Source organism: Cyprinus carpio, chromosome B25, assembly GCF_018340385.1.
Source record: "Cyprinus carpio isolate SPL01 chromosome B25, ASM1834038v1, whole genome shotgun sequence".
Taxonomy (NCBI): Eukaryota; Metazoa; Chordata; class Actinopteri; order Cypriniformes; family Cyprinidae; genus Cyprinus; species Cyprinus carpio.
Window position 1 is genome coordinate 6,776,395 of NC_056621.1, and position 13,544 is coordinate 6,789,938.

Sequence of the window (13,544 nt, forward strand, 5' to 3'; positions counted from 1 at the left end):
GATGTATTCCACCCTGGTCCTCTATAGCCGCGTTCTTCATAAACCAGACAGCATTAATCAGTTTCTGCATTACCATAGACATTTTAATGTGTTTCCCTTGTTTCAGAGAGTGTTTAAATATTAAGATTTAATTAGTGCGCACCTTGTCTTCTTTGTCCTGGGTTAATTACAGTAATGTGTCATGGTAAATAAACTCCCTCTTTTGCAACATCACACTCAATTTGCTGTAAAACGTGTACAGACATGCAATTATAAAGATCAAATATGATGTTTTTTCACATTGGAGGGTTTGTTAAGAGGATCAGTCTTATCTGCTGACTGTACGTTAGCTCTCATGATCATATTATGAAGAACATCAGAGACACCTGGACTTTCAGCAGACACTGACCTCTGACACTTCCCACTCCTCCTGTGAGGTTCTCCGAAACATCAGCTTCATTAGCATGATATTGATGAATAAAACATTAGAACCGGTCATTATGTCAATAACGACTTTGATTTGGGATTTATAATTTTGAAGATGTGAGAAACTGGTGGAGTTATGTAGAGTAAGTGGCCACACTGTGAAATGTTAGATTGTGCCAGAAAAAAAAACTAGATGTTAACTGATGGACTGTAGGGGTGTGGATTACTGTGATGTTTTTATCAGCTGTTTGGACTCTCATTCTGACGGCATCCATTGGTGAACAAGTGATGTAATGCCACATTTCTACAAATCTGATGAAGAAACAAGCATATCTATGTCTATATAGTACATTTTCAGCTAATTTTCATTTTGGGGGGAGCTATTCCTTTAAAATTAGCTAAGAAAATAAATTAATGCTAAAGTACTATTGAATAAATGGCACAATAAATATATGAATAAATACAACACCCCATCCCCTGATATTTGTGGAGAAAGAAAAAAAATTCAATTTTGGATTGAAAAAGTGTTTTTTAGTAGGGCAATAAACATAAAATAGAGGGTCAGGATATGAAAAATTAACGTATTTATTCATTTACCATCATGTTCTGTTAAGACTGTCTAAGAATATTAATTTAATGATAAAGTATTGTTTAAACAAAAACTCAATCTGACTAAAAATTCATTATTTTACCCCAATACTTGCGTGTGTACCAATGTATATGGCAACTTATATATATATAATAAGTGGCCACATTATATGGTCAAGGTATGAAGAATTATCTTCTTTATTTGTTAAACCTTAAGATTAGCTAGCAAAAAAAAAAAAAAGCCAAAATATGGTTTAAATACCTCAGTCTGATTAAAATGTATTATTAAATACCAAAATTGTGTTTTTTATTTATTTGTATTTTATTTTTTTAACAAAGAAACGGATTTGTTGAAAATGAATTACAGTTTTTCTACAGACCACAGTCTTACTGGGATCCTTGTTTCAATGCTTTTCCTGTCTCTTTCTATTTCCTGAGCTCAAGGTTAATGTATTTACTGCACTTCTTTTATACGGTGAAATAGTGAGCAGACATTAAACAGAGGCTTTCGGCTCAGCGTGAGCATACAGACTCAAACCGCTGTCAGGAACACATCACAAAGAGACGTTCAGAGAGAGGTTCTGACCCAGATCTGCTCTCCCAAACCTCATCTGACTAACAGACAGGAACACGTGGAATACCTGCACAACTAAACACAGTCTAAAGCAATAGATAACCCCAATAAAGACATGATGGTTCGGAATGACTTGAACTATGTGAATCTGTTATCTGGAGTTGATTATTAGGTTTTCATGAACACACATATCTGTGAATAATGACCCAAATGATCAGGTTCTACAGTAAAGCAGTTTTTACAGTCCATCAGGCGTCTGGCGCAGGGTGACTCCAGGGACATTCACAATCTCTGCCATTGATCCGCTGTAAGTCGCTAAATGGCAAAATAACATTAATTAATTCATATAAAATGTATATTGTGTGAAAGTTCTGTGATACTTTAACAAGTTCTCATCGGCAGAGTTCAGATTAATGATAATGCAAGCTGATAACTCGTGAAACTGCTGTTACTGATCAATAAACTTATTTATTTTTCACATAGTGAAAAAAATCATGTGATTATTTGTCAAGCAGCTCACTGCTGTCCCCTACAGATCAAAACTGAATCTCAGGACGCTGAAAAAAGTGTGCAAAAAAATATAAATTAATAATAATTATGCCAATTAAGACTACATACCCATTTTTCGTTTTCATTATTTTTAATGTTATTTTTTTATATATTTTTTATTCTTTTTTACTTAATTTCTATTTAATTTGATGGTGATTTGTGTACGAAATGTGCTATATAAATAAACTTGCCTTGCCTTGATTATTATTATTATTATCATTATTATCAGATTATTATTATCTTTTTATATTATATTAATGTAATATGTCAATTAATATTTATTATTATCATTATATATTTTAATTACCATTTTTATTATGTAATTTCTAAACGTTTGCCATTTCATTTAATTTGATTCATTTTAATGATACATTTATTATTATTTATTCTCAAATGATTATTATTATTATTATTATTATTATTATTAAATATTTTAATTATTATTTTTAGTATTAGTATTATTTTTAGTGTTTATTTTTATTACTTTATTAATTTACTAATAAATTCCGATTATGTAACATTATTATTATTACTATTATTATTAGTATTATTATTATTATATTTAAATGATCATTTGTATTGATTTTTGGAACTTTTTATCATTTTATTATTTTTATCTTTTATTTTATTTTATATTTTTTAATTTTATTTTTTTGTTTTATTTTTTGTTATTTATTCTCAAATTATTATTATTATTATAAAATATTTAAATGATTATTTAATAATTTAGTATTATTATTAGTTTTAGTGTTTATTTTCATTATTTTATTATTTCATGATAAATTCTAAATATTATTATCATCATTATTATTATCATTATCATCATTTTTGTCATTTTTTACTTTTTACATTTAATTTGATTCAATTTAATGATACATTTATTATTATTATTTATCATTAAATTTTTATTATTATTATTATTACATATTCTAATTATCATTTTATGTAATTTTTCATTTTTTAATATTAATGTATTTAATTTTCTTTTATTGAATTATTTAATGTAACGCTGATTTTTCTTTAAGGATACGTTTATTTTATTTTATTTATTTATTAAATATTATGAACAGTTCTGGTGCTGTATTGCATGGGTCAACACTTGACTGTTGTATGTAAAATCTTCATCCTGAAGCCAAACCATTCCAGAATCTCAGCTATAAAAGCAGCTACCTTATTCTTCCAACACAATAATAAACAACAAAAACATGCCCCCATCCCGGCAAAGGGTCACCTCATTAACTTCATGAAATGATGTTCACATTTCCCAAGCCCTGAGGCCTGAGCAGCAGCAGCAGAGAGACTATCTGTCACTGTGATATCATTTATATGGACAGGAAACTGATCCCTCAGACCACATGGATTAATTACAGCCTTCAGCACAATTTCAGACCGTCTGTGACTCTTTCAGACATAATGGAAAGTGTTTATGGAAACATGAATTGTCTTTACCCTCAGCACATACACAGTCAGCTGTAATTTACACCTTGCTTCAACACTTTGGGTCGCTTTAGACCAGCTGTGAAGAGATGCAGCATATGGCCAGAAGATGGCAGTGTGGCATACAAATTTAATTGGTAAAGCAGAAACCAACAAAACCTGAGGTTACAAAGTGGGCGGGGCATGCTGGCTGCAAACTTGTTTTTGATTGGTGCGATGTGATGTTATTCATTGTCACGTGGTAAAGGGAAGAAGGCAGAAAGACGAATCAGTTGGTTTTTCACTTTTTGCATTACATCATATGACAAACAGGAAATAAAAACACAATGCAATATTAATCATTTCTCTAAGTATTAAATAGAAAAGGGTTTTGAAAAAGCGTCAGAAAAGTGGCAGCAATAATAATGCATATGGAATATTCGAATAATGGTATGCTTTTTTATTCTCACCACGCTGGTGCGCATTAGCACTCGTGTCTACTTGTTATAACAGGATTTTAAAAGCCGTTAATCCAGTTGCACTTGCAGCTGGTGACCAGCGGAGGGCAGCAACACTCCGTTAATCTCCAAACCCGTTTAAACTCCAGCGGCGCGCCACCGTTTCAGAGAGCGCGCCCGCGATAAAGCGCTGTCACTGAGGCGGAGAGGATGATGATGATGATGATGATGATGATGAGTAGGATGAAGGTTATGATGAAGATGAGGAGGGATCTGGCAGGGCTGAGAGCGCGTGACGGAGCCGTCATGCTTCCTGTCGCCGCGTGATGACGTCGGCCGGCTCCCTGCATTGTTTTGACTCGGAATATTTTTCCTCTGTAAAATTTCTGAAAAATCCGCATTAAAGACGCAATTTTACACCCGATTCCAGCCTCAGATCAACCTACAGGTGAGATGATTGATGTCTGGCAGGCTTTGCATCGTTGGAATGCATCTCACAGTCTTTACAGTCTTCATGCCATTCTTATAGAAAGTACCGTGCCTGTACTATAGTATAATGATGGTATTATCATAGTACATGTCCAGAAAAACATGGTATTAATGCTGGTACTGTATTCATAAACCATTGAAATACCATGTTAATTTTAGTAACGTAAATGACACTAAAACATATATATATATTAACTTCATTTTTATTAATTTTTTTTTTATTTTTTTTTATTTTATTTACGTTTTATATTTTTTTATATTTTTTTTAATTTTTATGTTTATTTTTTTGTTTGTTAGTTTATTTTTAATTTGTAATCATATGCATGTAAACAATTAACATAATAATGATCAAATGCTGTACATGTGCGTATATTGTTTTATTACGGTAGCTCTGAATTATTTTTAAATGTTGAGTCCAGTCATGTTCTGTTTCTACATTACTGTTCTATGTGAAACTAAAGGTCAGAGGTCATGGAGGAGCAGAGCGGGTCACCGGGGGCCAACACAGACAACAGCAGCCAGCGTAACGGAGAGGAGGTGAGCAGATCATGTGATCGGTGAGCCCGCGCTGGCTTTGCACAGGTGGAGCGATGTTAATGTGAGTGCTGCTTGTGACAGAAACCTCGCAGGAGCAGCTGGACCAAAGGCAGGAGGAGGAAGAAGCCACTGAAGGACAGTAATGCCCCCAAAGCCCCGCTAACAGGATACGTGCGCTTCATGAACGAGCGCCGCGAGCAGCTGAGGGCGGAAAGACCAGACGTGCCTTTCCCAGAGATCACCAGGATGCTCGGGAATGAGTGGAGCAAACTGCCTCCGGAAGAGAAGCAGGTCAGGATACACATGTGTAATACATACACTAACTGTCAAATGTTTGGAATAATTAATATGGGTTTTTTTTAATGCTAACCAAAGCTGCAGTTATTTGTCAAAATACAGTAAAACTGTATAATTGTGAAATATTATTACAATTTAAAAGAACTGTTTTCTATTGTAATATATTTTAAAATGTCATTTATTCCTGTGATGCAAAGCTGATTTTCCAGCATCATTATTCCAGTCTTCAGTGTCACATGATAAAATAGAAAGCAGTTCTTTTAAACTGCAATAATATTTCACAATACTACTATTTCTTTTACTGTATTTTTGATCAAATAAATGAAGTCCTGGTGAGCAGAAGAGACTTTTTTTCTTTTTTTTTCTTTTCAAAAACCTTAAAATATCTACACTGCTATTGTATAAGGTTTAAAAATAAAGTTTAAATCTCTGCAGAGATTGACATCGCTGTCTGTCTCATTCTGTCTCAGCGGTATCTGGATGAAGCGGACAAAGACAAGGAGCGCTACATGAGAGAACTGGAGCAGTATCAGAAGACTGAAGCCTATAAACACTTCAGCAGGAAGGTGCAAGAGAAACAAAAAGGAAAGAGACACAGAGGAGGTGCGAACACAGGCAATCTAAAGCACAGTCCAAAAGAACTATTGGCAGGTGTATTTAGACAAAGCTGTAGAAAAGAGTGGCAGTCACAGGCAATCGGGTTACTGTAAAGCAATGCGGAGCAGGATTTTGGACCAGTGGGGTTTCACAGTAAAGCAAAAATAGAAATGAAGAGACTGACAAAATGTGCAGCATCACAAATCACTTGTCTCATCTAAAATTCCTCTCTCGCACTTTTTATCAGATGCTGGAAGGCAGGCGCCTGGTGAATCGCTTCATGAGGTAAAATATCAATGAATCTGCATTTTATTTTCAGGTCATAGAAAACCTGGAATTAACAGATCCTTTTGGTTTTCAAGTCTGGAAATGTTATGGAAAAATGAAAATAAGGAGTTAAAATCTTACTGAAAAATATAAATAAAGAGTTAAAATCTTAAACCTTTAGTCGACATCAGGGTTTATATTCTATATCTTTTTATATTATTCTGAAATATTTAATATGGCATTTTTGTACAATGATTATTATTAAGTTGTATAAAAATCACAAAAGACTGGAAAAGTAATGGAAGTTAATAAAATCTTAAACTGTCATGGAAAAGTCATGACAAAGTATTTTTAATATCATGAATTTTTGTAATTTTTATTTATTCAAAAAATGCAATATTAAATAATAAAAATACTTTTATTAAATTTTTATAAAGGGATTTTAATGAAGAGTTTAAGTTATCAGAAACTTATGGAATGTGACTAGAAAAGTCACAGAAATTAATAAAATCTTAAAGTCACAGAAAATTGGAATAGAACTATTTTTATTTTTCTGAAATATTTAATTAGCTATGATTTTATACATTTAAAAGGATTTTAATCTCAAACTACTGAAAAACAATTATGTAAATTAATAAAATTGTAAAAAGTCATGAAAAACTCAATAATAGTGAATATTTCTATTTTAAAAAAATTATTTACAATTTTATGAAAATATTTTTATGAAATTATCCATTAACCACAAAAGTAGTTACAATCATGGAAATTTAAAAAAATAATAAAATCTTAAATAGTCATGGAAAACTCATGACTATTTTATTTTATTAAATTGCATAGGTTTTACTATTTTGATTTAATGTTTTTATTTCTATTTATTTCCAGTAGAAGGAAAAAAAAAAAAAAAAATATATATATATATATATATATATATATATATATATATATATATATATACATATACATATAAAATATTTAATAGGTTACGCTCCTTATAAAATTATCAAATAATAACAATCAACTGGAAAATTGATATGTGTTGGTCAAAAGGGGTATTTAAATTTGTGATAAATAATGTTGAGGTTACTACACTGTTATTGGTAGATGGAATATATATTTAACAAAGAAACTTGCTAGTGGCAGAGGAAGTGAGGAACATTGTAATTCTGCAGGTGCAGATTGTGAGCGGGTCTATCTATGACTAATCTATTGCAGTTTGAGCAATGATTTCATTCTGTCCTCAAAGTAAATGAAGTCTGTCTCGCAGAAGATCTGGGCATAAAGGATCGCTCCGTGTTTGATATTCCCATCTTCACTGAAGAGTTTCTGAATCACAGTAAAGGTGAGAGCGGCGTGCTGCTGAATGTGTGAGTCTGTGTGTAATGGTGTGATGCACATTCATTGATTGTGTGTGTTGTAGCGCGCGAGGCTGAACTGCGGCAGCTGAGAAAGACCAATATGGAGTATGAGGAGCGTAACGCGGCGCTGCAGAAGCATGTGGAGAGCATGCGCTCGGCCGTGGAGCGTCTGGAAGGAGACGTGCAGCAGGAGCGCACCAGAAATGGCCTCCTGCAGCAGCACCTGGACACCCTGCGCTCGGCCCTCACACACAGCTTCGCCACCGTCCCCCTGCCCGGTGAGACACACACACACACTCGCAGAGTTCACTGAGAAAACCTTAGCCAGCTGGATTCATTTGAGCAGTCTGATTCACTTTAGAGATTTTGTTTTTGTTTGAATTGGTTCAGTGATTCAGTTCATTTGAGTCATGATTCAATTGTGTAAGAGAAATACTCGATTCCTATAAAAAATGTAGATAAATATTACATTTCACTTTTATCATGATATAATAGTGTTTGTGTGTGTGTGTGTGTATACAGGCTTGTCATTTAAAATGCAATAAATTTTTTCTTTTAATTTTTTTTACATAATAATGCTATATTTAGCGCCGCTTCATCATACAGTCATTCTTGGTTCTGTTGACACGTGTTGACTCACATGCACAAATAACACCCGTCTATAATTATTCTCCTCAAACGGGGGATTATTAGACGATGCTTCCTGCTGGGAAAAACGTTTTCATGTCTGGAAATTTCACAGTTACTTGTTCTCAAAAAGGATAAATGAAACAACCAAGTTGTACAGCGTAAGCTATGCATGAAGACTCTTGCTTTAACAAACAAAGTAGGCTACTCAACTTGAACATTTGCAGGTGTGACTAGTATGGAAATCATCTTGTTAGTTCAAATTTAGTGTTTGTTAGTGATTTAGAATTCCATGGTGTGCATGACTGCAGTCAACGAAATAAAGAAAGATCATAGCTTTTCACATACATTTCGACATGTAGGCTTATTTTAAAATGAATGTGTATGTATATAAGCTATATTTATTTTAAACAGTAATAGAAATTCAAACAGAAAGTGCTAGCTCTCTGTTTCTATTTCTAAGAAGGATGTTTCATCTATGAATCAGATGTTACTATTATGTGGAAAATACCTGGTGTACTTTTCCTGACGGTTTTTCCCATGTGCCTGCAGGCAGCGGCGAGACGCCCACACTCGATTCCATCGACTCCTACATGAAGAAGCTTCACGGCATCATTCTGTCCAGCCCACAGGAGAACCAGCACCTGATCAGCACCGTCAGGGATGTGGTCAACCGCCTCGACAGGTAGCTGCAACCACACTATTCCTGCTCTCTGTGTGGATAATAACCAGAGTGTGATAATGCACTGCTCTGATTGGCCCACAGGTAATTGAGAGGCCCCGCCCCTCGCGCAGTAGCCCCTCCTCCTATCCTGCTATGACCACATTTTGTGGCAAGCAATTATTCAATCGTTTCCTGTTATTTATTTTTTTACACTGCCGTTTTTATCTGCTTATTTTTATTATTGTTATTATTATTTAGCAGTTCACATTTGCCATGCATTCCTGCCACTTTAGAAAATTTAAAAAAAAAAAAACATTATTTTAGCAATGGTGTGGTTTCATCTGCATGTGTACATGTTATTTTGTTTTTAAGCTCAATTTTATACTTGTAATTTCTTTCATGTTACGTAAGAAAGTGAAATGTTGTATTCTTGAGAAGAGAGGAAGGTTCATCTGTAGCTTGTGTCTTTGTGCCAGAGTTTCTGAATTCTCTGTATGTTCATGACATTTGAAGAATTCAATAAAGCTAATGTATGAAGATATTGATGAGAGTCTGATTCTCTCTCTCCTTTAGCTCGTTTGCTTGATGCTTGCTATTAATTCATTCGATTTTGTTCCTTCTGGGACAGAGTGCTTGAGACAGCAGTGTTATAGTTTGCTGAACCCACACACTCTGGAAGGCTGGTGCTGAACAGCTGTAACCAGTTGGGCTTAACAGGTGTGAATTAATTAAGGAAAATATATCTGGTGATTTTATTTAATGCAAGAGTGCTGTATAAGCTAGTTAAGCAACCTTTATACTATACAGATTGTTTCAAAGCAGAGTCACAGTAATGAACAGGAAAATAATATTGATCAATATCATTGATGATGTGAACTTCAAATATGAAACGATTTTAAATTCTGCTGGAAAACAACTGCAAAAAGCTGTAAAATGCCATTATTCAGCTCAATTCAGTTTAGAATGGAAGTTTGTTTCCGACACGGATAAAAAATTAAAAACGGTAATTGCTACCGTTTCTTTACAATTCCAATTTATTTCTCTGAATTCTGAGGAAAACAAGTCCGAATTGGTAGATATAAACACGCAATTGACTTCTTCACAAGTTTACTTCTTTAAATTTTTGCTTTTGTTCTAAAAATCTTAGTAATTACTTAGTTGTTGTTTTTTTTCTCCATCACAGAATACAAAATAAAAAAGCAATTCCGACTTATCTTCTCAGAATTGTGTGTTAACATCTCGCAACTCTAGGAAGAATTCGCAATTTTGAGATTGGTTACAGCTGCACTGGCAATTCTGGGACCTGTGTAATTTCCTATTTGTTGTCACATCCATTTCCTGTCAGCCAGCAGGACTTCCTGTCATGCGTCAAGAATGGAGTGTAAGGCATCCATTGCACAGGAAGGTCAGATGAACTAACTTCCTTTTAAAACTTGTGTCCTTCACTGTCTAAAATTAAAATTGACATCATTTACTCAACCTCATGTTGTTCAGAACTCTTATGTAGAACCAAAAAAAATTCATGTCTGATTTGCGAACGGCTAATTCATTTGAACTGAATCTTGTCAGTGAATCAGTTCATCACAAAACCAGTCTGAATGATTCATTTGTGAATCAGACTCTGGTTCTAAAGTTCAACTTACTGACTCAGTGATTACCAAAAAGATGAAGTAAATTTTCACCAGTGCTATTGTATATTTTCAAAACACTTTGAATATAGTTGTATGGACTACCTTTATAATATTTGATGGTATTTTGCATCCTTTTTTATTTTTTTTAATTTTTAAGCTTGAATGCTCTGGTCCCCTTTGATTGAAATTGGAAGGAAAAAATATGAATATGCTTTTAAAAATCTCTTTTTGTGTTTCACAGAAGAACCCAGAATGAATCTTGGTTTTGTAACAGCATGCCATTTTTGGTAAACCTTTCCTTTAAACTCTTTCCTTTATAAACCATGTACCCGTTACTCTTTCTCTCTCTTTCGCCCCAAGCGAAAAGGGACGGGTGATCTTAGGCTTTCTGTTTGAGCTCAGAGATCCAGCTGAATGCAAGAACTCATAATCACATCATAAAATGAGTCTCCCTTTGCCCTCAAGATGTTTTTCATTTCCTTAAATGAGAGAAACAACATATTAAAGAGGATAGGAGAGGAGAGAAGAAAGGAGGAGAGGAGAGGGGATCCATCAGGGTTAGGATGTGGCGTGTGTGAGTCATGAGATGTGGAGCTCATTTCCTGTCTCTTATACTGAACATCCACCCTGAACCCGCAGACAATGGAGTCACACAAACCAATAACCCACACACAATGAGCTCAGCAACACTTTCTCTGAATCAGCTTTTGTCCTGTCATGGGGGAATAGGATTTTCCTGCGTTTCTGGACTGATGACGGTCTACTTCTGTCATTCTCGTGCTTCAATATTCTGCTATAAATGTGGTTTTGGGAAGAAAAAAAAATACTTCTCAAAGTGCATCGAGATATTTCATGAAGAGCCATGGTCAGATATGTATTAGATTAATCTTGGAGTGATGGTTTATGCATGAGTTTCAGCTGACGCAAAAGAAAAATAGCTATTGGCTTTGAGGAATAATTTATGCCTTTCTTTCCTCTGTGGAGCACAAAAGAAGAACGTTAGGCAGAATGTTCACGCTCCTCTTTTTTTACAACAATGAAAAGCATATAACAGCCAGCGGCTGTCAAGCTGCATAATGGTCAAAGAAGGGGCATAAAAATAGTAAAAACAGTATGAAATGGTTTCGAATTTAGCAGCATTATGAACAGATCGCAACCAAAATGCAATACTGAAGTTTATAAAATAAAGATATGTTGAATGATTTCATCAGAAGGTTCCCATTATTGTAAATGTGCTTTCTGATGTAGACATCAGCTTGAAAACAACCCTTAATACACCTCTCAAACGCGTAATACACCTCCCAAAAAGATCCATTTTCAAACTGTGGGGAACCGAAAATACTGTGGAAGTTCTCATACACTGTCAATGTCACTGCCACTTCATTAAGGGTTTGTAGCTATGCATATGGTTTTACAGTCTTGTTGTACTGTTCTCTGTCTTCAATTATTTACTTATTGTGTTTTTCTGTTTGCAGTAGACGCCTGTGTAGTGCAAAACTATTGAATGCTTCAGCGATGATGTATTTTTCGAAATGCCAAACCCCAAATGAGTTAGAGTTTTAGCATTTCAAGTTCCATCGTCCTGAAGTCACTGGGTTTTATGAATGGTTTTTCTTTTTTGCAAGAAATATGGTCTGTTTGAGAACACAAGCTCAAGATGTTCTCATGTTTTATACTACAACATAAATACACACTCCCTTGTGAATTTTTTGAAAGGTTTTACTTTCTGGAAAAAGGCATGTTACTACAAATTGCTAAATACAGAGGTTGTCAGGTTTGTTAAAAGTCATCACACCAAAAAGGTAAACTCATCTACTCACTAGTCTGCATTTAAAGCCTCATTGTGTTGATAATTATGCTCATGTGAACTTTGATTACTCAAATGCTTTTAAATCAAGACTGAAAGAGTTGTTGGAAGCTTAAAGGTATAGTTCTTCCAAAAGTACCATGTGTGGTACTCTTGTGAACGCATGTCAAAGACTGACACGGAAGAGAAGAAATTGTTGAATTAAGTCATTATTTTTGTTTTCTTTGCACACAGAAAGTATTGGCATAGCTTCATAATATTACGGTTGAACCACTGATGTCACATGGACTATTTTAACGATGACTTTACTACCTTTCTGGGCCTTGAACGTGGTAGTTCCCTTGCTGTCTATGCAGGGTCAGAAAGCTCTCGCATTTCATCAAAAATATCTTCATTTCTGTTTCGAAAATGAACGAAGGTCGGACGGGTTTGGAACGACATGAGGGTGAGTAGTTAATGACAGAATTTTCATTTTTGGCTGATTGATGATGGTGACGCTGAAATTGATGTGATGCAGTTTGTTTATAGAATATGTTTAGCTTTTTACTTTTGGCTTCAAAATTTATTTCAGTTGTGTTCATTTGTAAAGAATGTACAGTTAATTTGTCCACTGTTATGATGAAAACATGCAAGAATTATAAACTTTTTGTTAGTTACATTCACAAAAGAAAATTTAAATGTAAAAAGAAATTAAAAATTTACTATATATGTATATACTGTACAAATTAAGAGGTTGGTCCTGCTAAGTGGCCCCTGAGATTGAGTGGAGAGGTATGAAACTGTCACTTGTGGGTGAGGTTAAGATGTTGTGATGTCTCGTCGAGACAAATTGAACTTTCTGACAACACAGATATGTGACCCTGGACCACAAAACCAATCATAATAGCACGGGTGTAAATAGCCAAAAATACAAATGGGTCAAAATGATTTATGCCAAAAATCATTAGGATATTAAGTAAAGATCATTAAACATCATCTGACATCAGAAGACATTTTGTAAATTTTCTACCATAAATATATCAAAACTTCATTTTTGATTAGTAATATGCATCGCCAAGGACTTCATTTGGACAGCCTTAAAGGCAATTTTCTCAATATTTTAATTTTGCCTATATATATATATATATATATATATATATATATATATATATATATATATATATATATATATATATATAATTATTATTATTATTATTTTTTTTTTTTTTTTTTGCACCCTCAGATTCCAGATTTTCAAATAGTTGTATCTCGACCAGATATTGTCCTAACAAACCACAAACCAT

At 34.0% G+C, this 13,544-nt stretch overlaps 1 protein-coding gene across 1 annotated transcript; it reads left to right on the forward strand.

Annotated features, from left to right (window-relative positions):
• The first annotated feature begins 4,065 nt into the window (after window positions 1-4,065).
• On the forward strand, window positions 4,066-9,364 carry LOC109059829 (high mobility group protein 20A-like). Its single transcript, XM_042752612.1, has 9 exons — window positions 4,066-4,438; window positions 4,941-5,016; window positions 5,098-5,307; window positions 5,784-5,916; window positions 6,158-6,195; window position 6,337; window positions 7,442-7,516; window positions 7,595-7,810; window positions 8,712-9,364. The coding sequence occupies exons 2-9, from the start codon at window positions 4,951-4,953 to the stop codon at window positions 8,846-8,848; spliced, it is 876 nt and encodes a 291-aa protein (XP_042608546.1). The 5' UTR covers window positions 4,066-4,438; window positions 4,941-4,950; the 3' UTR covers window positions 8,849-9,364.
• Window positions 9,365-13,544: the final 4,180 nt, after the last annotated feature.